The 27,884-nt window shown below is 38.4% G+C and overlaps 3 protein-coding genes and 2 long non-coding RNA genes across 13 annotated transcripts in view; 2 read left to right on the forward strand and 3 right to left on the reverse strand.

Annotated features, from left to right (window-relative positions):
* Positions 1 to 27,807, reverse strand: part of hoxd3 (homeobox D3) — a 38,929-nt gene extending 11,122 nt beyond the window's left edge. For 3 of the 6 annotated variants that reach the window (XR_004412547.1, XM_033023884.1, XM_033023879.1), the window contains exon 1: positions 17,350 to 17,367. The gene's annotated coding sequence lies outside the window, so the exon portion shown is untranslated. Of the gene's footprint in view, positions 1 to 1,111; positions 1,225 to 6,456; positions 7,073 to 17,349; positions 17,368 to 27,707 lie in introns of those variants that run through there. The other 3 variants (XM_033023881.1, XM_033023882.1, XM_033023880.1) reach the window with 3 other exon arrangements.
* Positions 10,682 to 27,797, reverse strand: hoxd4 (homeobox D4). Of its 2 annotated transcripts, XM_033023894.1 has the most exons (4): positions 27,708 to 27,797; positions 17,350 to 17,376; positions 12,129 to 13,108; positions 10,682 to 11,672 (listed from the first exon to the last, which is right to left on the reverse strand). In XM_033023894.1, exons 3-4 carry the CDS (start codon positions 12,538 to 12,540, stop codon positions 11,362 to 11,364), a joined length of 723 nt encoding a protein of 240 aa, XP_032879785.1. In that variant the 5' UTR covers positions 12,541 to 13,108; positions 17,350 to 17,376; positions 27,708 to 27,797; the 3' UTR covers positions 10,682 to 11,361. The 2 variants fall into 2 exon arrangements, with proteins under 2 accessions (XP_032879785.1, XP_032879786.1); XM_033023895.1 differs by lacking the exons at positions 17,350 to 17,376; positions 27,708 to 27,797 and adding an exon at positions 15,385 to 17,330.
* On the forward strand, positions 13,108 to 18,092 carry LOC116975159. Its single transcript, XR_004412557.1, has 2 exons — positions 13,108 to 14,718; positions 14,807 to 18,092. It is a non-coding gene; the product is annotated as an uncharacterized LOC116975159 (long non-coding RNA).
* Positions 19,503 to 26,151, forward strand: LOC116975153. 2 transcript variants are annotated; one of them, XR_004412550.1, is made up of 3 exons: positions 19,503 to 19,672; positions 23,091 to 23,833; positions 25,055 to 26,151. It is a non-coding gene; the product is annotated as an uncharacterized LOC116975153 (long non-coding RNA). The 2 variants fall into 2 exon arrangements; XR_004412551.1 differs by lacking the exon at positions 19,503 to 19,672 and adding an exon at positions 22,283 to 22,363.
* Positions 20,380 to 22,064, reverse strand: LOC116975149 (homeobox protein Hox-D5-like). Of its 2 annotated transcripts, none has more exons than XM_033023893.1 (2): positions 21,530 to 22,064; positions 20,380 to 21,153 (listed from the first exon to the last, which is right to left on the reverse strand). In XM_033023893.1, exons 1-2 carry the CDS (start codon positions 22,035 to 22,037, stop codon positions 20,915 to 20,917), a joined length of 747 nt encoding a protein of 248 aa, XP_032879784.1. In that variant the 5' UTR covers positions 22,038 to 22,064; the 3' UTR covers positions 20,380 to 20,914. The 2 variants fall into 2 exon arrangements, with proteins under 2 accessions (XP_032879784.1, XP_032879783.1); XM_033023892.1 differs by having other exon boundaries at positions 20,380 to 21,156.
* Positions 27,808 to 27,884: the final 77 nt, after the last annotated feature.

Raw genomic sequence — 27,884 nt, forward strand, 5'->3', positions numbered from 1 at the left:
AGTGCACTCCTGGAGCCTCCAAATAGACTCCAAATTCCAGTGAAAGAGGCAGAGAGAACATACGCCGAAGCTGAAGTCGTGCAAAAATTGTACCAATCAATTTTATATCAATTTAAAATGCATGCTTTAATCTAGAACTAAATTTAAGAAAAAACAGCAACTGTGGCAGATCAAATGCATAAAGAAATCCCAGTCATTAGCTGACAAAATGTAAGAGTCATAAGCCTTTGAAATGACCTTTGGCATGTACAGCAATAACTCACCGCTTAATGAACAACCAACGGAAGCGCCTCCACTAGCTCACAATACAGCCCATCACACAACTTCACCATGGTTTCTCTATCCCTCCTTAATCCTACTAAGACGCAGCACCTTACAAACTAGCCTCACCAACTTGTGTCGATATAATTTGAAGTTAGAAGAGGATCCAAATCACAGTCGCCAAGGCATTAGGTCCTGGGTCCAATGCCTCCCACCATAATGTGTGTAATGTATTCACGTGGCCACACGTCAATTTATAAGCTTTTATTTCTCTGTAATGACTGGAAGTAAGTATTTGCAGAGTAAACTCGCCACTTTACAAGGAACCAGTGAGCTGCTCAAACTTTAAACTATTGGTTACTTTCAGATGGTTTTGAGAAATGTGCTGGAGCGAGGTCTGTACGGTAAGTTTTTAATCATCTTGCTTACTAATTTGGCAGAAGTGCGAGCGAGCTCTACTATTACGGCCCTAGAACCTTAAAGGCAATCGAATCGTGTAAATGACGTTGGTGGAAAGAATACTAACAGAAAAGTTTTGAAAACTTTCTCTCACTTTACTAAATTGCCAGACTAGGTTTGCAGGGGGGGAAAAAGTTGAAAATAGTGATGTGCTTATTAGTTGTACTGCTCACCAGAACATAATGTAGCCGAGTGTAGTTCTAAGTCCAAAGCAGTTACTGTACTGGGGCCTGAAAAAGTTTTCGACTTTATTCAGAGATGAAAAGGTGAAGGGTAGACTATCAGACAGACGTTGATATTTACCATGGCGAGAGCTGAGGAGAGGTTTATTGAAATTTTAGGTGAAGTTATAAGTGAGTGGCCCCATCGAGCAAAATGAAATGCTACTCACAGTAATTGGATTTAGCTGACTAACATGGCAGTCCGGCAGCTTCCAGGCATGCAGCAATGAAAAATGTTCCAGTCAAAAGTTTTTTTAACCGACCGAAGAAGAGCGCTCTCTCTCTCTCTCCCTCCCTCCCTTTCTCTCTCTCTCTCTCTCTCTCTCTCACTCTCTCACTCTCTCTCTCTCTCTCTCTCTCTCTCTCTCTCTCTCTCTCTCTCTCTTTCTCTCTCTGTGTCTCTTTCTCTTTCTCTCTCTCTCTCTCTCTCTTACACACACACACACACACACATACACATCCACCCCCCACACACAGACACCCACCCACACACACATAAACACACGCACACACACCCACCCACAACGAATAAAACACAGTACCACACACATAAACACACGCACACACACCCACCACACACACGCACACACAGACACCCACCCACACACACACCCACACAGACACCCACCCACACACACACCCACACACACACACACACACACACACACACACACACACACACACACACACACACACACACCCACACACACATTCGCACACACACCCACACACACACATCCATACAAACACACACGCACCCACACACACATAAACACACACACACACACACACAACGAATCAAACACAGTACCTGTGAATATTCTGAGAAAATGTCCCAAACAGATACACACAAATAGATACACATAAACACATTGACGTAAGAAAATAATGGACCTCCATTCACAATAACGATTAATACAACAGTTTACAATTTTAATGCGCGCTTTTGGAGAGCAACTTCAAACACCTTTGACCGTACGTTACATCCACATAAAAAAAAACATCTTGCGTGCCATAATTATATTAAGATATCATGTATAAACGTGGAAAATACAATGCACTCAATATTTTAAGACTGGAAAGTAACACAGCTGAATTCTACATAATATTTAACAACTGTAAGTGAATGCGTTTCTAGAACTGGAAGGAAATACTACATTAACATTTAACATTTAATTACAATGAAATGAACGTCTAATCAGCAACAAATGGGGTCAAAACAGGACTGTTTTGTCTTTTTCAAGAATTGGCCAAATATAAAGTGTTTAATTACAAAAATATTGAATGTAATCAATTACAGAGACTATCCTCTGGCAGGACCGCAATAAGTTAAAAATAATACTCGATCTCTTGTACTTAATAAAATGTGAAATACTGTTATACCAAGTTCTTCGAAATTCACAAATTGTTTTCCTTGAACGACAATAACCTTAATTGAGAAATAATTTATACAGGCTGCTGCAATAACTTTACCCCGCAATATATTTGTGAAAGGCATAAATCACGGAAGACTGCAGCCTGACGATAAGCTAGAGACAACAAATTATTGTGATTTACGATCTAAGTTTGCTTGTGACAGTTTGAAAAGTTCCCTGGGTTTCTGTGCCTTTTTATTTCGTTTTCATTTTACCTAAAACTGCCGAATCAGCTAAAATACAGCCACAAGACAAATCTGAGACTGCTCTGGTTTGCCCGATCTGACCTTTCTCAAATGGTGCACTTTCGTGAAACAGCAAATATGTTCCTTAAAATCGACTTTCCTTGCTACAAAATCATGTTTCTGATCTACGACTGAAATGGAAGCAATGTACGTTTGTATCAGAATTTCATACAATTTGGAAATAACTATATGCCCTTCTGATGCCGGGATTATGCAAACTTACTGCTAAAGGTTGCATTTTATCAAACGATTGCTTACCTGTGTGTCAATTTATCATATATCTGTGCTTCCCAAACATAATCTCTTACCCTGCAGCTGCGAATAATATCCTCTGCCGTTTGTCTGCAGACAATGCTGTCTTAAACTAGATCTTGCAGCTTTACAGACATTTCGATACGAAAAGCAGACTGTATTCCCGATAGAAATGGCTTCAGTCTCAGAAACAACTACCAATAAAAACGGCGTACAGAGGTGTTTTTGCTTTAAATCTAAACCGAGAATTCATAATCGAGCAATCAACGAGAAAGTGGTCTTTACAAACCGGTATGTATTCCTTTTAAAATGTTGCCTTTTATGAATTTTATAGTACAACGGATACCTTTTATAATCAGAAAATATAGGCGCTGCCTTAAAATACAGGCATATTTGTTCACGTGATCTGTGTTACCAGATTGTTCTGATTGAGCCAGTAACTTAAGCCAGCGTTACCTCACCAGCATCTCTTTAATATGGATAGTTAGGAGCTTTGAGTCACTTCTTCCATGATCACTAATGGGAAGTTAAATGAAAAAATGATATTCTGACCCTTACTTGAAAAAGGATAGTATAGTTAGACTTCACTGGCATCGTTTTTCCGAGCACGTTTACCAAAATGAACAATAGATTTGTGTGTTATTGCTATTTCGCCGTCTCGGGGGCTATATATTGTACATCATTATTCCTTCCCGGTGCATTTAGCTAATTATTGCATTGCTTTCTTCAACTATAAAAAGAAGGATTTTTTTTTGTCGGATCAGATTTCGTAAATAAATGTAACCGGGGCAAAGCATTGACATAAATGACTTGTCTCAGTGTGAAATATTTCAGATTTTTTTAAAGCGCTATTTACAAATTGATCTCAAGACATGAGCATGGAATGATAAATTCAGCAATGGCGGCAAAATAAGCTAATGTTTGGACAAGTATTGTGAAGTGTTCACAACAGTCAGGGGAAGCAATAGGGATTTCCTATTTGTCCGGGGTAGGCAATGAAGCGGTTAAGAAGATACTTACAAATATAAAGCTACAAATAGATAAGATTTTCTCGTTCATTCTCAGCTACTTTCTTTCCGGGGAGGACAAATTAATCATCGTTCTGAACTAGAGATTTATATGGTTGAAATTGATGGCGGTAGAACAAGAACTAATGCGGGGAATTTTCCCTTTCTCTTTCAGGCGAGGCATTTTAAACCACAGGAGCCGGTGGGAACTGAGCGCTGGAAATGATTCATTCAGCTTCTGATCTTATTTTGTATTTTCCCTCCTGCAATTGTTTTGTTGAATGATAATGTTTTTAGTTCTGCAATATTAATTTTCAGTTGCATTTTGTCGAACTGCTTAATATTTCTGTTAAATGCTATGAGAAACTATTTTAACCTCTAAAACATTTGTCTGTAATGTAATCGCAATAAAAAACATTTCTATTGACAGTAATGCATGACCTTATTGCACCTTGCGCTGGCTTAACGCAACATTTATCTAAATTACTTTACCCTCGGTGGCTCTATATGGTCGTTATAGAAATATTGCTTAGCAATTACGGCATTATAAATTATTTAAAAGGGAAATAAAACGGTTACATCTCACTGTTTAGCTAAAGAATCACTTTCCTCCACCAAAACTGTGCTGAGCAAGTTCCATTCTTTATCTTCTGACCACCGTTCATAAAATGAAGACTATGCTATGTGAATTTGTAAAGAGAATTAAACCTTAATACCGTTAAAAAACACTTGGGTCTTGGGAAATAGCTCCTGTTTTATTATGTTCGACCCCACAAATGTAAATAGACCATTTTATGCCTTCGCTGATAATTTTATGAGGAGACTTAAGAGAAAAAACCAACTAAGTGCTAATGCTTGCCACTGTGAGAACTGGGCTTTACGAGGAATATAATCAAACGGGGGTTCGAAGACGTCTTCGATCACAGCATATGTTCATAGAGCAATAAAATGGAGAGATTTACAATCTTCGCCTGGCCTCGGCAGCCTTGCGCCCTTTCAGGAATTACGACTGGTGATTTATAACGGGGTTGGAAGTTGTTGACCCTCCACACCATAATACTTTATTTCGATTTAATGAAAAAGTTGTAATTAAACCGTTTTCATTGATTCTTGTCTGCCTGGTTCTTTGCTGGATCAGAATTTAAGGGCAGGGAATACTGAGTTGTAGTGAGTTTAAAAAAAAAACACCAACTTGGCTTCACAACCGCAGATTTGTCATCGGCGAATAACTGAATTAATAGGTTATTGTTTTAATGCATAATTTATTTAAAAAGGAAACGAACGTCGACTTTACACACGTGACGACAGCACAAATTCAATTTCCAGAAGTGCGATATGACAAAACGAACGGAAGCAATAAATGCGGCGGTTCATATTGTAAAATATCTCCAATCAATTTAATAAAATCCTTTTTCAAAGACATCTGTATTTGCCACGGCAATTTATACAGTTTAATTACACCTTTAGAGAGAGGTGGAGGAACGGCGCTGTCAAAGCATGCCACTAAACCCAACAGTGTAATTTACAGTTATTGAAGAATATTTATTGGTATGTTGCGAATACTTTCGCTGCTGATTATGGGGATACGGTTTGCAGATTCCTTTCCCTTTACTTCAGAGCAAGTTTAACATTTCTCCTCGGTGTTGTACCAGAAAATGTTTACTGATAATACACTTTTAATCTGCACCCTAATTATAAAATTATTGCATGTCACTGTGTGGAGAAGACAAGCTTGGAATAAAGAGCCCAGATCAGACTTGTACATTGCTGCATCGCATTATTTATAATATATGTAAAGCATACTTTAATGCAGTTCCACGCACTCACAGAGATTCAGAAAATCAGAATTGTGTTAATTTATTACCTTATAAAATGCACCCATGTTTGTTCTTATTCAGGGTATCAATCACTCCCATTTATTCTTTAAATGAGTCTAGCGCACAAGTATAGTTTTGTGAATACTCCTTTAGTCCACTAGTCTAAGAAATAAATACTAATTAACTGCAAAAGCAAATCAGTGGGTTCAAAGGAAACATTTGTTTCATTTTTTAAAGCAACGCATCGACTAAAATATAAGGCACGAAATGGCCATGAATATATTTTCTGTTGACGTAAGTACCTGCAATTGTTCTCGCTGAATCTCATTTACAGTCTTCCATTACGTCTCAAAGAACACAAAATATATGACTCGTGGTATTCAATATCAGCTCAGGCCTCTACTCCGCTGTGTACAAATAGGCAGCAGATGCCATGACAGCCGGCATTGTTTGCAATAAAGCACAACTAAACCGTAAAATCTACGCCATTTCATGACACAAAACTACGCCTTAATAATAATCCCACCGCAGCCTTACTAATGTTTACCTCCCACCTCCAAGATATAGCAGATACATTTTTTTGCACCTGAAGTTTATCATAGTTGCTCCAAAATGTTAAACCTAATCCGAATAGAAGGTCAGTATATCAGCCTCCTGCAACTTATGACTGTCGCCTGGTAGCACATAGTAAGAAGCAAAGGGCGCTATTCATCAAATATATATGACAGTTACATTCATTTGCTATCTTACCAGAAACAAAACTAAAATTGTTTACCTACCAAGCTTCCATTTTTCAGTTTCTGGCAACGAACTACAACAGCAAAGTCTGATAGCGGACCATTTGTATATAATATTCTTGGGATCTGTTCACTTTTCAAGTGTGATAGAGTCCTTTGCTTGGCCGATTAATGACGACGCCGTGTTTCTTTCGGGACGTGCTGCATTAATTATTTAGTAAATCACGTGGCCGAATCAAATATAAAAGGGATACATAAAATCTTACCACCTCTCACGGACATAAGCACAAAATGCAAAAGTCTTTATCATCTGAGCAACATCAGATTGGGAAACCTATTTTATCATTCTAAAGGGAAAGACCAACAAATATGGCTGTTTAGAAGCGATGGGCTGCATCAGCTTTGTCCCACTTTGAATGACCAGCCTATGGCATGGTCGAATTGACTCTTTGCCTTCCTTTCAGCTGTTTCTTGTTCCAGACTAGAATCGAAGCAACCGGCGGAGTACTTATAACAATAAAAAGACATTGGACATTCCCTGTTTTTTGGTTTGTTAAAGGTTTGTCCAATTAAACTACATTTTAAGATGTTTGCCTATTTGAGGAAGTAAACTAATCAAAGGTGGTGGAGTTTATCCATGCATTTAGCTCTTTGATGCCCATAAACACAAATATATATATATATATATATATATATATATATATATATATATATATGAATGCATTAAACACACCTACAGGTTATCACATAGCCACACATATATAGTCTTCCATACATACAGATATGTATATATATATATATATATATATATACATATGTATTTATTCATATATATATAATATATTAATGTCTATATCTATATATATATATATATATATATATATATATAAATGAACATATCTAGACTTGTTCACGTGTACTTACATATGTACATGTATGACTGCGTATAAAAATATTTTACTGCACAGAAATATACATACATACAAACACAAGCCTTTATATAGGTTAAAATGTGGTTATGGGAGCTGTGCAGTGCAGTCATTGATATAAATATGTTATTTGATTGATTGTGATTGATATCACATCTGACGTTATGAATTTTGAATGATACAACAGTTCAGAAATCATAATGTTGTTGACTTTTATGTTCTATACGTCTTACGTTTGAGTACCAGGTATTTATCTGACAAATGGTACAGTGAAAGAAGCTGAAATAATTAAGTCTTTGAATTTAACTCTTTTGAATTATAAATTGTAGCCAGTGCATGCACTAATATGCATGGCTGGATGGGTTAAATATCGACAAATTACATACTTAAATGAAGGTGAGACATTATCAATTGACCTTGGTGCTGACCAGTTAAAAGTGAGCTACTTTTCAAGGGGTTAGGTGTTGCACGAAAGTGTAAGGATATGCTGCTTAGGGCTACACTTAACAAATATACTTAAGCATTATAGATGGTATAAAGGAAAATACAATATATACAGCTGATTAATTACTGCTCATTTTGGGTTGCTCGCATTCATTGGATCTCAGTGTCAGTGACCAGACTGCTTTACGAAAATATTTTTAATTTCATTTTACCTGGCTGGACCTATTGTGTTCAATTTTCATGGAGGGAGATGGGGTTTTTTTGGGTGGGGGAGGGGAATAAGTTAAGGTTTTTGGAGCGAGTTGATTATGTGATATATATTAGCATTAACACGGATCAGTCCGAAGCACCAGCACAATAGGATGTGTGTCCACTCCGTGTCAAAAACGTGTCTTCTGTAATTAAAAATTGAATAATGACGAAATTATGCGGACTTTTATCCATTATGGGGATGCGATTGTGGTTGAGAGTAGAATTATTTGCAATGCGTGACTCTCGTTTCATTCTGGGGGTTTTTTGTTTGTTTTTCTCCTATGTATTTTGTCATAGGTTTTAGGTAGTGTTAATAGACTGAATTGCTAAACTATGTTCGATGTAAATGTTATAACACGATTCCGAGTATTTTAAGCAGGCAAATGAATGCGCCGAGATGGCTTTTTTTCTTCTTGCCATTCTGCACAGAAAGGACGTTCTGCTGATCTCAGATGCAATATATGCTAAATATATGGACTGATTTCTGAACACTCGGTTTATTCTTCAAGGAAAGAAAACGTGCAACAACGCCGTGTTGAGTCAAGCGAAAATTGAAACCAAATGAATCAGCTTCTTCTAAAATCCTCGTCAGGGATAATGTGAAATCAAAAGCTAAAATATCAGTTTTGTAAAGGTCTGAAGCCCAAAGAAAAGTGGAATTTGGTGGAACCGGGCATCAAGGGCAACCCGCACTTCCATTGAATGGATGCACACTTTACCAGTTGCAGAAATTGGAATAGTTCATACGTGAGAACTTATTTCACTTTGCTTTAACTAGATCGTGTCTGTGTTAAAACTGATAGAAAAGGCAAAGGGTAGGATTGAGTCCAAAAGGTCAAGGGTTTAGAGGTCAGTCCTCCAGGCTGAAATACAGCTAATCGAATAGAAAATTTGTCCTCTTGCTGAACCTGTTTCTACAGTTTAGCCGAACTTCAGTAAAATACCTTTTCAGCTTCTCAACATGAAGGCGTCAGAAAAGGACATCTTTGCTACGCGTGAACCGTAGGATTTTGAAATGGAAACAATGATTTAAATGGAATAGAGAATATCACTCATTTATAATATCAAGACGTAGATATATTATAGTAATGTCATGTGCAAGTCTGAGAACTACACGGTTTACCCTATAAAGAACAAAAGAATCAAGGAATTCGCCTTTTCAAACAGACCATGTCCAGCGAAGCCAGCTGCAAGCTTGCAGGGCAGGGAAGGGACAGGAAAACAGCGGCATCGCCAACTTTCTTTTGTTGTTGAATGCTACAAAATCTGATTGAATAAGAAATTCTGAGCAAATAATTTTTCTTGCTTTTGCATATTTGGTTACTTATTAAAATTGCGGTGTGGTTGCGATGGATGGCTTGCTGAGCGCACTTTTGGCTTGTGTCTCCTTTTGGAAGAGGAGATAGCACAATAACACGAACCCTTTCGGACTTTATCCCTTTGTATACATTTCTGCCAGGAGCTTCAGAAATATGAGGCAATATAGCGGAAACTCGAAATCTTTTAATATAATCCCAACGTTTCAGGTAAAATACATGAAATAACCTAAATTTAATTCACCTATTTTGACCGCAATTGGAAACAAAATATGAGGAAATGTCCTTCAATTGTACTCACAGGTCCCCTATCTTTACTTTCAAGCCTATCACAAATCACAAATAACTATCCTTTTATGTGGAATGGTCATCCAACGATTCCATGGTTCCTCAAAAACTTACATTAAATATTCCTGGAAACTCTAGGTTTAATTGATCCACTCTTTTAGTTCTAGGGTTGCAGCGTAATCGAAGCAGCAAGTAGAAACATTAAAACATCTAGTGAGCATTTCCTGCGTAAAGCAGCGGTGACTTTATTCTGTTTAAAACATCTGGGAATCATGCTATGAATGGCTGTTTTAAGGCATTACATAAAGGAACTAAGTGCGAAATCTCGATTACATCCCAGCGTGCCACTGATTGATATCGTGCGAATGTTGGCACGGGACACGGAATCTTATATTTCAGGAAGTTAAAACTCGTTTCATAACATTCGCTTCCGTCTAACAAGCAGAAACAAGAATCTCCAGCCATTTGTGTTTAGGTGTAAATTCCCCAATTGAGGAGGTTCTCGGCTATTGTATTTGCCCCTCTAAATCAACCACCCATGTGCCTCTGCAGATTAATAGATTGGGAAAACGAACCGGGATCTTTACAAAACAAAATATCCTCTGTGCAGCCCGTTTGCTGGTTCTAAACTGTGTACCTTGTCGTATTGTTGTTCGCTCATCCGTCCTGGAAAAAAATCGAAAGGAAACACATTCCCACTTGTAATACTAAACGTTCACAGATTGGTGTAACCAGCTTACTCATTTATCAAGCAACAAACCGAGAAACAGAGTTTAACAAGCGCCTTGAACACAAAGTACTGCTGCAATATCCCACTTAGCACTTTTATCTATCAGAAATCTCGCACGGAGCAACTGTGTTGCTGCTGTGGGTATTTGATATTGATCACAGTTATTTTGGCACTTTGCTTTCTTACTGAAAAAGGGTGTGCAGTGCCTCTTTTCGTGCCATTTATTCACGACAGCGTCGCAACGCCAGCTGTAGTGGTGTGCAAGAACACAAACAGATACCAAAAAGGAAAACGAATCACGCGATTCATCTTGTTACTACTAATTTATTTTCGAACTTTAGTAGTGCGGACGAATTTTGGTATCATTCTTGAACATAAAAATGTATGCAATCTTGCATTGTAACAATAATCCATTCAGCAGCACAATACAAATACCATTTTCATATTTTAAATAAGGAAACCACAAAACACTGTCTAATTCCTGATCACTATAAATCTCCAATATCAACACAATATACACAAAGAGATGGGGTCGCAAAAATACACATTACGAGCAAAATAGCCGTGGGAATAAGAAATTGCCACATCAAATCGCTGTGCCTTCATTATAAAATAAAAAAGACCATGAACAAGCGTCGCAGCCTTTCAATTTCATGCTAGCAGACTATACATGTACCTTCCTGGACCGTATACCTCATCATGTCTCCATGACCTAGTACCTTGCACTTACTGAGGTTACTAAGATGTGTTGTATGGCAAGAACAACTACTTACTAGAGTCGCAACCGTTTCTATTGGAGCTCAGATAACATTACCCTTTTTGTCTCATTTCCTAGATTTTAGAACAAGGTGACTGTATATGATAAGGTCGCTTCAATGCCCGAAAAATAGCACCAAGAAAGCACCTACAAGCCATGTTATCGGTACATGCAATTTCTGCTTGGAAATGTCTCATTATATACACAGAGAACCACTTATGAGGTGTTGTTCTATAAACTTGTGAGGTCTGTTTGTTGGTCCTTGGAAACAGTTTGTGACTGTTGACTGGAAGCAGAAGAAGAACTGGACGATCTGGTCTTAGTGTTCGGCAATTTGTGATCCTTTTTCCACTTCATCCTTCGGTTTTGAAACCAAATTTTGATCTGGCGTTCGGAAAGACACAACGTGTGGGCTATTTCAATACGACGTCGTCTTGTCAGATACCTGTTAAAATGGAACTCCTTCTCCAGTTCTAAGACCTGCTGCCTTGTGTAGGCAGTTCGTGAGCGTTTGGGTTCCCCTCCAGTGTAATTAGGATTCACTGAAAAACAAAACAATTCAAAAAAAAGGCATTCAAATCTGCAAATAAACTTTGTCAGCCGCCTCCATTCCGCAGACCTCACGCACATTGCACCCCTCCCGCGCTGGCTCGGTTAAAAAAGTCCAAATATCTATTATTGTCAAGGATCACCTTAAAGTTGTTGGTGAAACGGAGATGTAACATGTCCCTGTTACTCCTAGGCTCGAGTTTTCACATGCACCCAGCCACATGGCCAGCGGCCTATTTCCTCAGCAATAAAAATTTATGATGGGTGTAATTGCCGGTGTTTTTAAAAACCGCTCATAAATCCTCCTTTGAAGGAGTTATTTACGGTAGATCGATACCAATGGGTCACAAATATTTGCTAGGGTGGCGATGGCGGAGGGCGTGGGGGTGGTGAGGAGGGTGGGGATGGGGGGGGGGGGGGAGGGCGGGGGACTAAAAAGTGGACCTTACCCGTGTTAACGTGGATTTTCTTCATCCAAGGATAAACCACCGCTGGCTGTTTGGTTGCTGTGCCGTTTTGATTCTTTGTATTGTGTTGCTGCTGGTTGCAAGGCCGGGCTATGGACACTTGGAGCGGTGCAACGGGCTCCCCCTGGGCTGAGAGGTGGTTCTGAGGAGCGGGCTGTGCCTGCACATGACCCCTCTGCTGCACCGGAGAGCCCCGAGCGTTGCTGCAGCTGTACGACTGGCCGCTGTAGTTTGACCGTGGATAGACTCCTTGGTGCTGAAAATCAATGTCCTGCGGCTGGCTGTAATACTCTGAGCAGTGGTCAGGTATGTAGTTATTTTGCGAGTATTCCTCGCAAGGAGGAAATTTGGGATCCACATATTTAGAATTCACCAAAAACGAACTCATGGTCATTAATTTCTGAAGGTGGAAAATACTAATTTTTCTCGAGTTGTCTTTTTTCCCGTTCCATAAAGCCCTCCTACTTGCTGTCAACTGAATAAAGTTAGTCACCCATGTGACTATACGAACCAATGACGGGGCTAGGCCCGATTCCCGGATAAGGAAACAGCTAATGACAAATTTTACAAACTTCGTCCACAAAATCTTGATTTGAAAAATAAAATAAATTCCGCACCCTCCTTATTGTTTTTACAGCAACCACTGAGCATTCGAGATAGTTTCCGGAAAATGCATAGAATAGCGGTTCCCATTAGGAGCGAATAATGATCATTCACTGAGCGCTCGAATATTGCTCAGGTAATTTGCTCTTTTGTTCAAAGAGAATTTTCGACCATTCCTTGTCGCTTTTCATATAAATCAAGGATAGAACAGGTATTCGGCGTGCACGCATTTCTTGTTGTTGTTTTCGCCCGAGAGCAGCATAACAATAGCGAGGGCACTTGAAGAAACGGCAGGCAACCCAACGTACGCAGGATGACAAAGGATACATCCAGTTTGCCAAATAAGATGAATAACGGAGCTGAGGGGAATAATTACAGCCATTACGGATGCACGAAGGTTTTTCTGGTCAAAGTTGTTCAAAGTCAAACACGGTCTACTCCCGATAAAGTCAGAACAAGGCATTCAGTATCACGTAGAGCATTTTACACGTGTTGCTTAAAGACATTGTAAGGTCAAAACACTTCGCTCTGAAAGTTCAATGATTTGAAGAGTGGAAGATAAGTTTTAACCAGCTTTGTATCTGATGACTTTGCCTCACCAGCAAGCGTTTTTCCTTTAATATCTTGACAATTCGTTTTCTTCTTCTCCGCACATTTTACTACCTACTGTCTTTATTTAAAACTAACGCAGCAACGCATTTCTAACTATTTTGTTTGCAATGTGCACAGTTCGGTTTGTAAGTTTTAACCAAAGACGTGATCTGGTTCGATGCAGTTGAGATCTGGTTTAAATTGGTGTAACGCGGTGCAAAATCGAAAGCTCGTCTTTACAGATAAGTTATCTCCATTGCCATGGAAACGGATAGTATTCAGAAAGAAATACTTAAGTTTCAATAATCATACATTTCCGGAGAGGAAACACAGAAGTTAGAATCGACTGCTTTCTGGATCATGTTTACTAAATCATCACATTGTGCATCAATTTTATTTTGTATAGGGTAACCGAAATAAGCCATTTAATTCTGAGCGGGGAAATTTAAAAACACTGAAGAGTGGGTTTAATTTTATTTAAAGGGTCATTCCAAATCATTGAGTATTACTAAAGATCTAAATCATTCTTAGTCAAAGCCACGAAGTGCAAATTGGTGATTTTCGTAGTGTTGGCATCGACCATATACTCCCCTAGAAACGAATCTGTGACTGAAACATCACACAAATTCGGTTCTACAGGGTATATATAGACGACGGGTTACAAACAAATTCGGTGACCAATTACACAATGGTAAAATAGTTTAAAATACTGCAATGGATTGCGATCCCCAAGGAGTTAATGACGTGTAATATTAATAAATAAGAAATTAAAATCAGACTCAGCTCTTGTTAAATTACGTATTGGTTTAGCCATTGAAAAATTCTACAAGCTAATCCCTTAAATTTGGTAAAAGGAGTGAGGAAATATTTATATTTGCATTGTTTGTCAGTGGCAGCAACGTGAAACAGCGTGTGGAGCCTGTTTCGACATACAGTCTACAGGCATAAGTTATTATTTGTTGCTATGTTTTTTGAATCCTTCGTATATCACAGAGATTTTATAGGAAACAGTTTGTAGCGATGCGCTCCAGCTCACATAACTAAGTGCCTCAGCGTGAATCAATAATTACTCCAGATGCTAATAATTTGAACTCACCACTAACAAACCGCAGGATTTGATAACAAATATAGCCCGGTCTAAACAATCGCTAAAACTAATCAAATACAATTTAAATAAGATAGCACAAATATTGGTTTATTCCAGAGCGTATTCCACCCATTGCCACTTTAACAAAATGGGAGCATCCCAGGAAAATGAAGGTTGTTTGTTCTAATTCTTAATCTTTCTCATTTCCTGGAAGCTGGTTCAAAAATGCTGCCGAGAGCATGCTTCAAGATCTGGCTACAACTCCAGTCAATTGGGAAGCCGCATGCATGGGTAAAATATACAATTTAATCTGCCAGTTCATTAGATTCCATTTGGTTCGAATATATCTAAGGTGTTTTCTAACTCTAGTGCATTACAGGTCCCTTCCCTGGCCGGCCCCTCTGAGCCTGTAGTGCCACCACGTTGTGTGTTAAAGGCTGAAGGGCACGAGGTCAGACTGAAATCATTGGCAAACACATCGTAAAGTTGCATTATTATTTTCGCTTTAGCTACAGCCCTAATGCATGACCTTTTCAAAGTGCGCGAGTCTTTTCGAATTAACTGTTCAACTAAACTGAGGGCAATCCTGTTCTTGCATTTTCAGTTAAAAAGGCTCCACACGCGAGAGACAGACTGAGAACAATTGTAAAAACCACGCTAACGAAAAAGGATAAGTGCGTTCATCAGTGCAAACGCTGTGTTTAAATGTTCTGAGATGCATTGGTTAACAATGTAGCACTGAAGCTGAACTTTTTAACTGTGAACTGTACCTTCACGAGTTTAATCCTTCGTTCTTTCTGTCCACAACAAAGGTTTGGGTTCAGCTGCGATCTGTGGCAGAACAATCTAAACTACTCTTTCATCAATGCTCCAGTTTTTGTTTAATAACTCAATATGTTACTGTAATTATTTTACCTTTTGTAACAAAAATCCCAAGCACGTCGCTGATTTATTTACCTGCGATTTTTTTTCCATTTAGCCCAGTGATTTAGGAAAGAAAACAGCTAAACACTTTCCGACAACCAATGGCGCCAACGAAAACACCAACAGTGAATTCTGCTTTTAAAAAAGGCTTTTTGCTCTGAAAATACCAGATATCATTACATCATCCGATAATCCGAAAGCCAAATCTCTTTACTGATCAAATTAACGCATATTGTGAAGCTGATTGGTGCTACACATTTTAATATTTGTTAGACGCTGTGACCTGCATTTCACCTTACTGCTCGACTCGTTCAGACAGGTCAATGCCAAAGAGTTATTGATGAACAAACCCGATTAAAATTCACCTCTTTTTTTAACTGCCCACACAAGTGCTGCGACTTTTGATCTAACAGATTTTGACCTAGAGAATGTCAATGCAAACTAAGTGTTTGGGAAGTGAGGCCTATATTTATTCATAGATTCTGTGGTTCAATGAAAGCTATTATTGTCAACAGTCTGCCAAGAGCTTTCCTACGTATAAGTACACCGATTTTAAAAACAAAATTGAATTTTTCAAAAGTTCAGCTTTCTACTGACCCAGAAAGCCATTTTCTTGCAGAAGCTGCTTCAGCATATGTCAAGACTGTTTTGCTTTTCAGCAGCAATTGTCCTTCATTATTTATCAACGCCTAAAGATTCACATTGTAAAACTAGTGCTGAAACGATGGATCCATGGCGCTGGGCCATTGCTTTGCGAATACTGCTTAAACATTATGTGGACCCATTTAAAGTGAGTCGCTGCTCAACGTTTATCTAGCGGTTAAAGTATGCTGTTACTTGAAGAGTGTTTGTGGCGAATATCGCGTGGTGAGATGTTGCCTTCTATAGCAGTTGGACGATATCCTGTCAGAGGTTCTGATTATCTTAGTGAAAGAGCAATGGTAGACCCAAGGTGAAAAGAAAGATTTACTATTCCTGTTGTAAAGAAGGTAGAATTTGAACATTTGTATTATTGTTTTCTGGTTGCCTGATAATAATGCAGATTAATATTATACTGGTCATTTGAAATATGGGGACAGAGTCTGTCTAATATATAAGTAATATTTTGTTTTTTTATTATACGAATGCTGATACACTTTTTCTTATGTGTATGATTTTAAAATGATAGTGTCGAATTATTCCCGTGAATCTGTTACTGGGTTTAGAAAGGACAAGAACCGAAGGATCCAGTCTCTATTTAAAAAAAACCAGAAGTATTATAAACACTAATTGTTTCATCAATAATGACTCCACCGTCTACCTGGTCAAGTTGTACAAAATGTCGGCGACATTTTATGCAGGCAAACCTAGCGAAGAGATAATTGAAGAAAAGAAGTACCATTTTCCAGTCAAACAAATGCTTCAGCTAATATTAGAGCAGACGCGAGGCTGAACGTTGGGCCTGCGTGGTTGTATATGGGGAGCTTTCACATTTGATTCTACCTACAACTTTCTATTAGCTCATTACGAGTAAACTTTATACATCTTCTATAATTATTACCACCTCATTTGCCAAGTCATTTTTGCAGATGTTGAAACCGGAACAATAACTTTCCTCCGAATGACCTTTTAAAAATGCAGTCTTGCACTGGGAGGCGCTGTGCCCGCCTTGCCCGCTTCATAGTCACGGCAGCTAAATCTGCTTCTCTTCCATAATGTCAGAGGTAATTAGAGTTCAACATAGTCATGTTTTAATCGTACTCTGTACCTATAACAAGTCTACCCCTTTCGCAGAAGGAGAATGTAATTACACGACCAGTTAAATATCGCTATAAAAATAGATCACCAAGAATGCAAAAGAGTGTCCACAACAATTGTCACTGGAATCATGTCAGTATCCAGTTTACCAGTCACAATGCAACTACATCTTCACCTCACACAAATTTCACATTCAAAACAGCCGACCGTTTCTAGCCATTCGCCATGTTAATCAGAAATAATTCATTCAATAATACTTACTTCCGAGCTTCCCCCATTCCGCCAGCTCTGCAATAAAAAACACAATGTATGCTGAGTGAATCGCGTTTAATAGCATTCAATGCAAAATAAGAGCACAGGTGGATTTTCTAATCCAGATTAATATTAAACTAACGTACATGTTGTTAACTCCGGAGTACTGTGACATTTTACTTTCCAAGTTTAAAAAAAATAATTGTGATCTACAATGTGATTGGAATTGCCAGCCCGCGTTGTTATAATGCAGGTTTGAAAACAGAAATTCGATCGTTTATGCTTTGAGTAGCTAATTGATCTGACCATTATAGTTTCTCCTTTAGGGAAGGCATAAAGTCGTATCCATTTCACGTACAACGTTATTTCAACAATTCATTCAGATTATCGTGGTCATTAATATAGCCTGGTGTTATTTTCTACTAATCTCTCTTCAATTAACGAGGCGATTATTTTTCCCCGAAAAGGAAGTTACATGTGAACAAAACATCGATTTATACACGGAACATCATCCTTTCGCCATAATTCGCCCTTAAAAAGTATTTTCGACGTGTTTCTCGATGTTTTCTCGATGTATTCTAATCATTATTTGGTCAGTGCAAGTGATGTTGAACATTTTCAGCAGAGAAAGCTTTCGCTTGTTTTGATGATGCAGCTCATTAACCTTGAAGAATTCCAAAATCATGATTTCTGTATTTTGTTAAAATATAGCTTCAGAGTTTGCTATTAAACTAAAGGTGGTTAAAACAGTATCAACGTGCCAGACGTTTTTTTTGTGCAAAATATATTGTGATTATTTACAGCGCGTTGCTCTGTGTAAGCAATTTCCATTTCAGCTCTCGAGATGTGCATCTTTAGTCTGATTGATAATTTTACATTCGTTGGCGCAGGGAATATGAAGGATTTGAATCTGGGTTCATATAGTTTGTGATTTCGCCCTCTACCCTCTTTCTCTTTATGGTTTTCTACCTTTACAATTAATGGCAGTGTAGGGTAAAATTGAGGCGATGGGGTTTGTTTATTGGCGAATGCATTTTAAAGATTGGTGAAGGGAAATCCGAGTAACATCTCGCCAGTTGTAAGGAAACACTCACAGCACCTTTAAAGATCAGAAAGCTTTCTTTCAGAAGGTAATTGTAGGAAATGAGAACTCACTATTTTATACATTAAGCACACCTTGTTCGTCATTGTTCTCTATTTCTTATCCAAATTGCAACGAATGTGATCGATTACAAAACCCTCGGGACAGTGAATAAAACGTTAGCATCTATAACTGAGGGGATAATTTTACAGTTTGATACAATCTCAGCAAATTAATATGGGCACAATAAAGGATTTGAACATTTGATTGCATAACGTTGAGAATTGCTTTTAAAATTATTTCCTATCTCTAAATATATTTTTATTCAGCCTCTCGGTATAAAAGAGGTGTTTGGTTTTCGGTTAACAGCATAACCCTTCCAAGATCTATTTTTAGGAAGCACTGAGTAATCTTTAAATTATAATGCCATATCAAATACACGTCATTCAATTTAGTAAGTAATTCTGCTCAAACATATTCACAAGATAAGATCATGTTGATTTTGTGTTTCTATTTTCCTTTAACGGAATGCTTAAACGAACATGACAAACTTAATTCATCGATTTATAATTGCAATTAAAGTGGAATAACGTGCGTGATAGTTATTTGTCTGGTCCATTGCGATATTAATTTCATACTTATTCATTGTGTGCAGCCGTCACTACAGAGGGCTGTGGAAAATGAACTCAGGCTGCACTAGATTTGGGGCTAGTCAAGAAACAGTACATGCGCCCAAGAGCCTGGAATGACATCAGGTGTCACGCGTCTACCAGCCCTGTAAACGACTAGAAATAACTTACTTGCTGCTTTCCCAGCGCAAAGGTACAAGGCACTTGCACATCTCCAATGCATAGCGGCGGATCAGGACAGCTAGCTTCTTGGTGTCACTTTCCACAGGCCTTCTCGAAAACACTAACCATCTGCACTTGTCTGCTCTTAACCTAATATATGATGTGAATTATATTTCGGCGTGTCAACTCCCCTAACCATAAAACAAAGTTTAATGGCGTCACGTGCCCCTGTGCAACCAGTCAGGACCTGGCTCTGCGGCGTCCATATAAATAACCCTTAAAGTTTAAAACTTTTATTCACTAAAGACAGCCTTGTTCATTGAAATGTTCTCTCAGTAATATAAAGCTAAATCTCCGAGTACCCAGATGGACGTTTACCTTGGATAATAAGTTTTCTTTACTTTAAAACGCAATTTGGGCACCTATTTCCTATGCAACCACGACGATCTATTTACACTTGGTAAGTTTAAATACACTGTGTATCCGTGACCGATAGCTTCAGTGATATAAAACTGGGTCGATTAGGAATTCAAGCAAGAATTCCTTTATAACATTTAGAGTTTCCTGTGACATTGTTTTCCTATTTCAATTGCTTCAATCATCTATTATTTCATCTTGTTTTAGAGTTAAATGCAGAGTTTAAATCCCCATTAGATTTTACCCTCCAAAATTATCCTGCAATGGAAACTAATGGAGAGCCCTCTGGTTCCCAATGCTCGTGCATTTCAGTTTCACCACTGGATTTACACATTGTAATAGTACAATATCAATAGACACAAATTATATAAAACAAACTGATATGTTCAATCATTAGACGACATATTATCATATGTAAATGAACATGTCTGGAAACTGGATGCTGTACTTCCTGAACGAAGACATATTCTCTTTTAACATCAAATATCGAATAGGTGTTAGCTCGGCCAAGAGTTCTTCCCAAGAACAATACCTGGCTGAACATATTGAAAGCCACTACATTTCTAGGACCTTTTACGAAAATCGAAGAACTCTGGTGTCGAGTGAATCGAAACAAAATGCGAATACAAAATCGCCTCGCTTCTTCCGCAAGTGCACAATTGCCAGTACTTCTGAACATGCACTGCAGCTAAAAACACTGAGTGAAGTATTTATTGGTAAAACTGTGTTTATTTCAACGTTGTAGACAAATCACCACTCATTTCATTTATATAGCACAAAGTCAGACATTTAAACATTATGTATGTACAGAATATACATAACAAGATATAGCTGGGAAGACAGAACGAATCTCAGAATTATTCAAACAAAGGAAAATCACCGTTGATGTAAAAAAAAAGATGAAAGTAAAAATATTTATCTAACTTTACAGAACATTATCAAATGATAGTATAAAAGAAGCATTCATCCGACCGAAGATTCAGCTACCAGCCACAGAGAACAAGTTCATTCTGCTCTCCGATGTGAACTGTTTGCATGGCTACATTACGCCGGCTGATCTCTTTATTGTTCTCCCTTCTGATCTAAATTTAGGCATAGATATTATAAATATATATATTGAAAGAAAAAAAAGATGTTAACATCTGTTGATGATAAGTGATAAAATCTACTGATGACAGGGCGTTGAACCCACCAACGTATCTCACACAACATTTTATGTGGCCAAACAAGCTTCCCCATTGCAACGTAAAGGACAATAATATTATAGCCAGTTAGGTGTAACCGGCTATGGCTCTCCTGGAGGGCTGGTATTGATGCTTTTCAATTTATTATCCTTTTTCCATTTCATTCTTCTGTTTTGGAACCATATTTTAATTTGTCTTTCAGTCAGACACAGGGCGTGAGCGATTTCTATCCGCCGGCGTCGTGTAAGGTATCTGTTATAATGGAACTCTTTTTCCAGCTCGAGTGTCTGATAGCGAGTGTAGGCTGTCCTCGTTCGTTTTCCTTCTGGTCCACTTAAACCTTCTTAATAAAAAGTTAAAGATGAATTACTACACGCATTGGTGTAAATATATTACATTATATCGTTTTAGACATCATTGTTTAATGCGCTTTACAACACCAACAGAACAAAATAGACAAGTTCTCCGATAGATAAGTTGAAGTATTTTTAGACATGATTCAGTTTTCAAGATGCATAAAATGCAGTTCCTGACACGATTGCTGTAACCCGCTCAAAGCAACAGCTTATATTCTGATTTCATTCCAACTGTTATGCTTTTACAAATAGCATGCTTTATTAATTTTGATTAAGTTACTCTGTTTCCAAATCTAAAAAAATCTTCGACCAAAATTACAAATGTATATCAAAAGTATATATTGGCGGCATTGAGCGTACCTTGATTAAGGTGAAGCTTTTTCATCCATGGATATATTTGCATCTGCTGTGCTGAATCCTTGTCTAGTTGCCCACTTTCTGGTTTGGGGCTGTTCGTTCCCACAAGATGTTCATCGGTAACCGGTGATGTATCCTGACCACCGCGGTATGAATGACTTGCCCCTGTGATTGCAGCCCCAGTTTTAATAGTACTATCTGACGGGCTTATCAAAGGTCCTGAGCTGAAGGTATGATCAGGAGACTTAGTTCTCACACTAGAAGAACTGTGAAAGGTGTTACTGGCTGTCTGCATGAAGTCAGTAGACCTTTCACTGTCTCCACGAAGATTTGAGTTAGAACGAGTCATGCTGAGGTCTATCCCAGTGTAATCATAGCCATACCTGGCCGAAAGCATCGTCGACTCCCTAAAATGCTCCTCCACAGACGAGGCATTCCCATAACTCTGCAACTGATAATCGTGGCCATTTTGGTAGCGACCTGGGTAAGAGTTTAGAAAGTAGGAACTCATCTGCCTTTTAGGGGATTGATTTGTGGTTCTTAGACGTTTATTCGCCACCAGAACGCGCGATATATAATGAAATATGGAAATAAAAGGCACATGTCATTTCTCTGCCTCCTACGTATGCAACCAAATATGGGACACAAGTTTAGATCACGTGCTTTTGTTGACCAGTCGTAAATTCTTGTGCCTGACCCTGGGGGTAATTCATGCAGTGAGAATGCTTACTGTGATTCAGCGAGCCTTGTCCTACAGCGCCTCCTTCTGACATCCACGGAGAAAACCAGGCCCAGGTCGCCAAAGCAAAATTGAAAGAGACTTTGATGCGTAAAGGGGTTTGTATATTTTTTTGTTCCGGAATGGTTTCATTTTTTTGCATCAAAATGGTTCACGGATTAGGGTAACCCTTAACTATGAACTCTTCTTTCTGTTATCTGAAAGTACCAATTATTCAACGGGGACATGTATAGGAAAGTGCACGTACAACGTTTGTATACATAGAAAACAAGAGTATACAATCATTTAAAATCGCAGTTATCGTACGCCGTGATATACTGCACCTTTATCACAGCCTCCAAAAATCATGCGATGATTTTAATACCTAAAATTATTCACAAAGAATTCAACACACATCACGTCTTTTCAATTGAGTTGAAATTTTTTTTTTACTTTGTATTAACTATTTATTCGACACCAACATTTGAGGTACACTATGAGTAAATAATTATATTCACGACGAAGAACCTGTTAAAAGATCCTAAATGTTTCCAATGCATAATATGACTTCAGGATTCATATTGTACTCTGTATTTCAACGGGGTGCACCTTTTAAATGTTGTTACTGGTGTTAAAATACGCCAAGCAAAATATTTTCTTAAGCAAGAACCAAACACGCCATTCAAATCTACAGACAATGCACATTTCATCAAGGCTTTCACAGACTGCAGTATGTTGTTTTCGTAGAATACTGGATTAGGACTGTTTAGCCACTAATCAAATATCTTTACAGAAAATTTATTTCACAAACGTTGCACTTAGTTTATTTTTCTGGTTTACAAATAGGCGATTCATCTTGCACTGTCTTTTGAGCACAGGGTCCCAGATAAGTATTTGCTTTCTATTTTTATCGGGCAATAGTTAAGGAAATAAAAAAGGATTATGAATCTTTGTTATTTTATATGTTAAATTATTTTCTGATTGATTAAGTTGAGGCCTGTTACGAGAGAACCACTAACCGAAAACGTAAGCAGAAGCGCGCAATGCACTTTTTGTTCCATTGTGCGATTCAACTGCACCGTAGCTTTGACGATATTTTCAACTGCAGTTGTTCAAAATATATCAACTAGATCTGTTGCAAGATCTGATGAATATATATACTGAGGTAATTACAAACCCGATTAGGTATCGAAAACGAACGATACGATTTCAGGGGCCGCACTATCGTTTGTCCTGCTCGGGAGGGATGTTTCACGGTGTGGAACTTTATTTGAGACACATCAAGTCGAATCCAGTTGGCTACTGATGCAGTAAAACCGCGACGGCAATAAATGTAATATCTGAATGCAGTGTTTGCTTTTTCCTCTTTGATTAATAGGCGAATTATAAATGCTTGATTGCGATCCGGAATCGCACATCTAATGAAGGCAACGAAACGATGTCAAAACACTGACTGCATTAATCTGAGTCTGAAGAATTTGGCAAAGATCCGCCCATTGTCGCTGTGATACTTAACGCACGTGGGCTGTAGTTATCTGTTGCTGGCTGTTTTTTTAGGGATTTAAAAAGGGTGTTTCCAAACCTCTTGGGTAAGTGAATTATGAAGCATTGAAATAGGATCAGCAGATTATTTGGGACTGCACCCCCCCCCCCCTCTCTCTCTCTCTCTCTCTCTCTCTCTCTCACACACACACACACACACACACACACACACACACACACACACAGGCACACACAGAGATACACGTACACACGCACACACACACACACACACGCACACACGCACACACAGAGATACACGTACACACGCACACACACACACACACAGATACACGCACACACACACACACACACACACACACACACACGCACGCACACACACACACACACACAGATACACACGCACACACACACACACACACAGATACACGTACACACGTACACACGCGCGCACGCACACACACACACACACACACACACACACACACACACACACACACACAGATACACGTACACACGCACGACCTTTAGTTTGAAAGTTTATTAACCGTGGTAAAAATATATTCACTGTTTTACAGTCGTGGAGTGTTGGCAGATCGAGCTCTTTGTACTCTCTTGCCAGTGGGTACTTAAGAGTCTGGAGTTGAAATATTTCATGACTAGATGTAAGGAGTATACGCAATCGGGTACTGGGCCACCGCCCATTGTTCTCTGAAACTGACCAACTCTCCGAATTTGGGGAATGTTGCAGCATTATTGTTTTTTCGGAAGTCCGGTCGAGGGCCTGGATTGGAAGTGTTCTAAACCTAAATATGACGTTAAATAGATCCAGCAATTTAGAACTTGAGATGGATTAAGTGTATGCAGAAGAGCATGTAACATTCTAACGTATATTTTACATTAATTGTCATAACATGGGGTCTGGTTTCATTTAGAGTTGGGGAATTTTGATTGTGTTTTGTCTTACAATTCTGAGCTAAGATCCTAATTGCTATAATCCAATTGACCGTCTAGCCCTCGTAAATCTAATTTTGCAGCAGCCGTCTTTGACAGTGGATGGAAGAAATTATATTTGCCCCATATTAATCAGTTGTTCTTCAACAATAGTGCAATGTATGGTTTCCAGTTCTGAGCTCAACTAAAGTCAAAATAAACCCAGATTACCACTCCTTACGTCCCCGAAACTTCTGACGCAGAAAGCTTGTAATTAACTTTTCACTGGACGCGACTATAAACCCCGTCCCTACTGTGGAATAAATAAAACAGTCCGCGTACCATATGCTAATGTTTTTGATGTTTCCTTTCTGCAGAGTTCTGGGCCTTGTAATAATTTCGAGAGAAGATCACGGTCTGGAAATTATTTTATCGGTTCTGTGAAGAAGAGCAATATTCTGGGATCGCAGTAAATTGATTCCCGTTATACACCGCATTAAATATGTGGGATTTGTCGTAGAAGTTGTTTATGTTGGCATATATACCTTAAAACTGAAAATGAGCGCTACAAATTAAAAAGTACTCAACATTTGTTGAGAATCGAATTATGTTTGTCACAGATTTTAATTGAAAATGGTTCCATTAAAAAAAGAAATGTTGTTATTGTTGAATGGAAATTGTATTGGTGGTTTACATATGAGCGTTGTTGATCCATTATAGAGCAAAAATCCTTCAGAAATATTCTGAGCAATATTCTTTAGATATAACCTTCCATATAAAACACTGGGTATTCAATAAACAATATCCAAACCTCAACAGAACGATGTCCACATTCACCCTTAGCCGTTTTAGGAAGTTTTGCTTGGATAATCTGAAAATAAATTAAATAGTCCCACTTTGAAGTCGTGGATTAAATCGTGATTGGGAAAGATGCATTTACTAATTATTTTCACAATGACAATTTATCTTTGTTTTGCTTCGAGATTTAGTTGTGCCGGATTATGACCCATCCGGCGGAAAGCGTGGTGCAAACATGAAAATCATCAAGAAGTCTTTCACTGAAATCGTATACTCGTATACGTATAACGAATGGCGTATACTTGATGCAAACACGATTTAGTTTAACGAGAAAAATTCAACAAATATTTAACATCTTCACTTTTATAAAATTGAAATAAAAGATCTGAATGAATAACCGCTCCATAAGAATACCAGTCTCAACCACAGATTGTAGCCAACAGGATGATATATTATACAGACGTACTGAAACATACATGGAAACTGACTGAAGAACAATAATGAAAGCAAATCAATGCTTGAAAACTGAGTTGAAAATGCATACTACTTTCTCCAAGGAGCAAAGGATTGTGCACTCCGCTGTCGCCAATCAGATATAAAATTTAAATGCTTCTTCTAAGTATTTTGTAATGAAAGTACACTCACAATATCATTAAAGGTTTATTTGGTTCCAATACGTTGTGTGTGCTTTTTTTTGTTGTCGTGAGTGCTTCATTTCCACAAATGCTTCATTTCATTTCATTGGACCTGTCACTCTGTCCAAATGGACGCAGGTAGAAATAAGATTTTAAATTATTTATCATTTGCAAATATACACCAATTGCCACTGGTGAACTAACATCGATATTATTATATGCTGCATGGGTCAGGATGATATATTATAGTTATATTTCATTTCTAATATGGGGTCTAAAAGATAAATTAGTTTATAGTCGAATTATATTGATTTTCAACGGCATGGGAACAGAAACTTCTTCCTTCAGCTCCGATGCAAAGTGGTGAACTTGTCGAATATTTTACCAGCAGAATTGCAGCTAAGATAAAGAAACAGTTATGGGAATATTCACATTACTTTTCCGCTACCGATATCTCAAGTTTCACCCTTGCACATATTTCCCCATCAGGCTGTTGCAATACAAAAATAATATTGAGAAATTAGAATAGAAAACGATTGCGGTGCTTTTATTTCGTGTTTTGTATTGTGAAGTTACCAACATGAATTTGGAACAGTTTACGTCAAATCAGAAACATTGCTCAGAATATCCTTATTCTGAGGTCTCAGAACAAGGTTTCAGAATATAGACATTGGAGTTCTTATACACAATCCAAATGAATGAACAAATACAACTCGGCGTAACATCTTCAGAAAGCAATTGATCAGATGCACAAACCGAAAATGTTTGCGCAATGACAAAATACTAGACAGCTCTATGATCGTCTAACTAACATCAAGGTATTGAAAAGACCTCTTCATGTTGAACGCGGGAAGATTGTGCTAAGAGTATTGCTCATTTGTGCAGACTGCAGTCACGTGATAAAATATCATTAAAATGTTACGCTGAGCTTTTCTCCCAAAATCCCAAAGCACTCGATGTTTTCAAAGCCAGAGATTGCCTCACGGACTTATTAGCATCGTTAACACAAATCCATCACTCACTGCTGCAACTTTTCATTTGACGAGAGAAAGAGTTCAACCTTCATACCCTCCGCCACAACACGGTAAAAAAGAGCATAGAAAGCCGCAGACCCAAGCCGCCAATCACTGAGGCGGTTCACTGGCGACCCGCCCGAAAACCAACAAGCACTAGAGAGGCACCGGCAATAAAAGTAGCAAATATATATATTTGTATATAAATGTTGTATATATATATAATCTTAATTGAACTAGGCAAACCGACTAATCTTCACATGAGATGCTGGACACAAATGTCAATTGTGTTGCAGTAACACTATTATCGCAAAGATTCGACCGAATAGCAACTCTCTGTTTCATTGCGGGAAATAAATATTTAATTAATCTGCCGCACAGCCACCATTTATACTCAACCGGTCACCTGGACCTGGTTAGAATGCGCCGTTTGAAAACCGGTCGTGCTGTTTGTTAATGTATCGAGCATTTCCCGACCTGGCAGAACAGCTGCCTAGAACTGAACCAGCGAAGGCAACGCCGTTGCCACACATTACAATACTGCTGTCTGCAACAGCCGAGCAGGCGAGAGCAAAAACACTTACCGGTTTCATGGCGTTTCCCCCGATCGGGAACCAGGTGGATTTTGTATTCCATTTGTACAGTTTCGTTTATCAAAATATCTTAAAAATAGGTAAAGCTAGTTGGAGGGTAAGTTAGAGGTTGTTAGCAGACGTCAGAGGTCTGAAAGAAAGATCAGATTGCTAAAATCCCAGCATGAG

The sequence above is a fragment of the Amblyraja radiata genome, chromosome 7, assembly GCF_010909765.2.
Source record: "Amblyraja radiata isolate CabotCenter1 chromosome 7, sAmbRad1.1.pri, whole genome shotgun sequence".
In the NCBI taxonomy this organism is placed as follows: Eukaryota; Metazoa; Chordata; class Chondrichthyes; order Rajiformes; family Rajidae; genus Amblyraja; species Amblyraja radiata.

What these genes read in the sequence shown, in the direction of transcription:
- hoxd4 (XM_033023894.1), bottom strand. Translation starts at nt 12,540, where the DNA reads ATGACCATGAGTTCGTTTTTGGTGAATTCTAAATATGTGGATCCCAAA. An exon ending in GAAAATCCACGTTAACACGG is followed by an intron (nt 11,673 to 12,128) that starts GTAAGGTCCACT and finishes TTTGTTTTTCAG; the next exon opens with TGAATCCTAATTACACTGGA.
- LOC116975149 (XM_033023892.1), bottom strand. Translation starts at nt 22,037, where the DNA reads ATGAGTTCCTACTTTCTAAACTCTTACCCAGGTCGCTACCAAAATGGC. An exon ending in AAAGCTTCACCTTAATCAAG is followed by an intron (nt 21,157 to 21,529) that starts GTACGCTCAATG and finishes CTTTTTATTAAG; the next exon opens with AAGGTTTAAGTGGACCAGAA.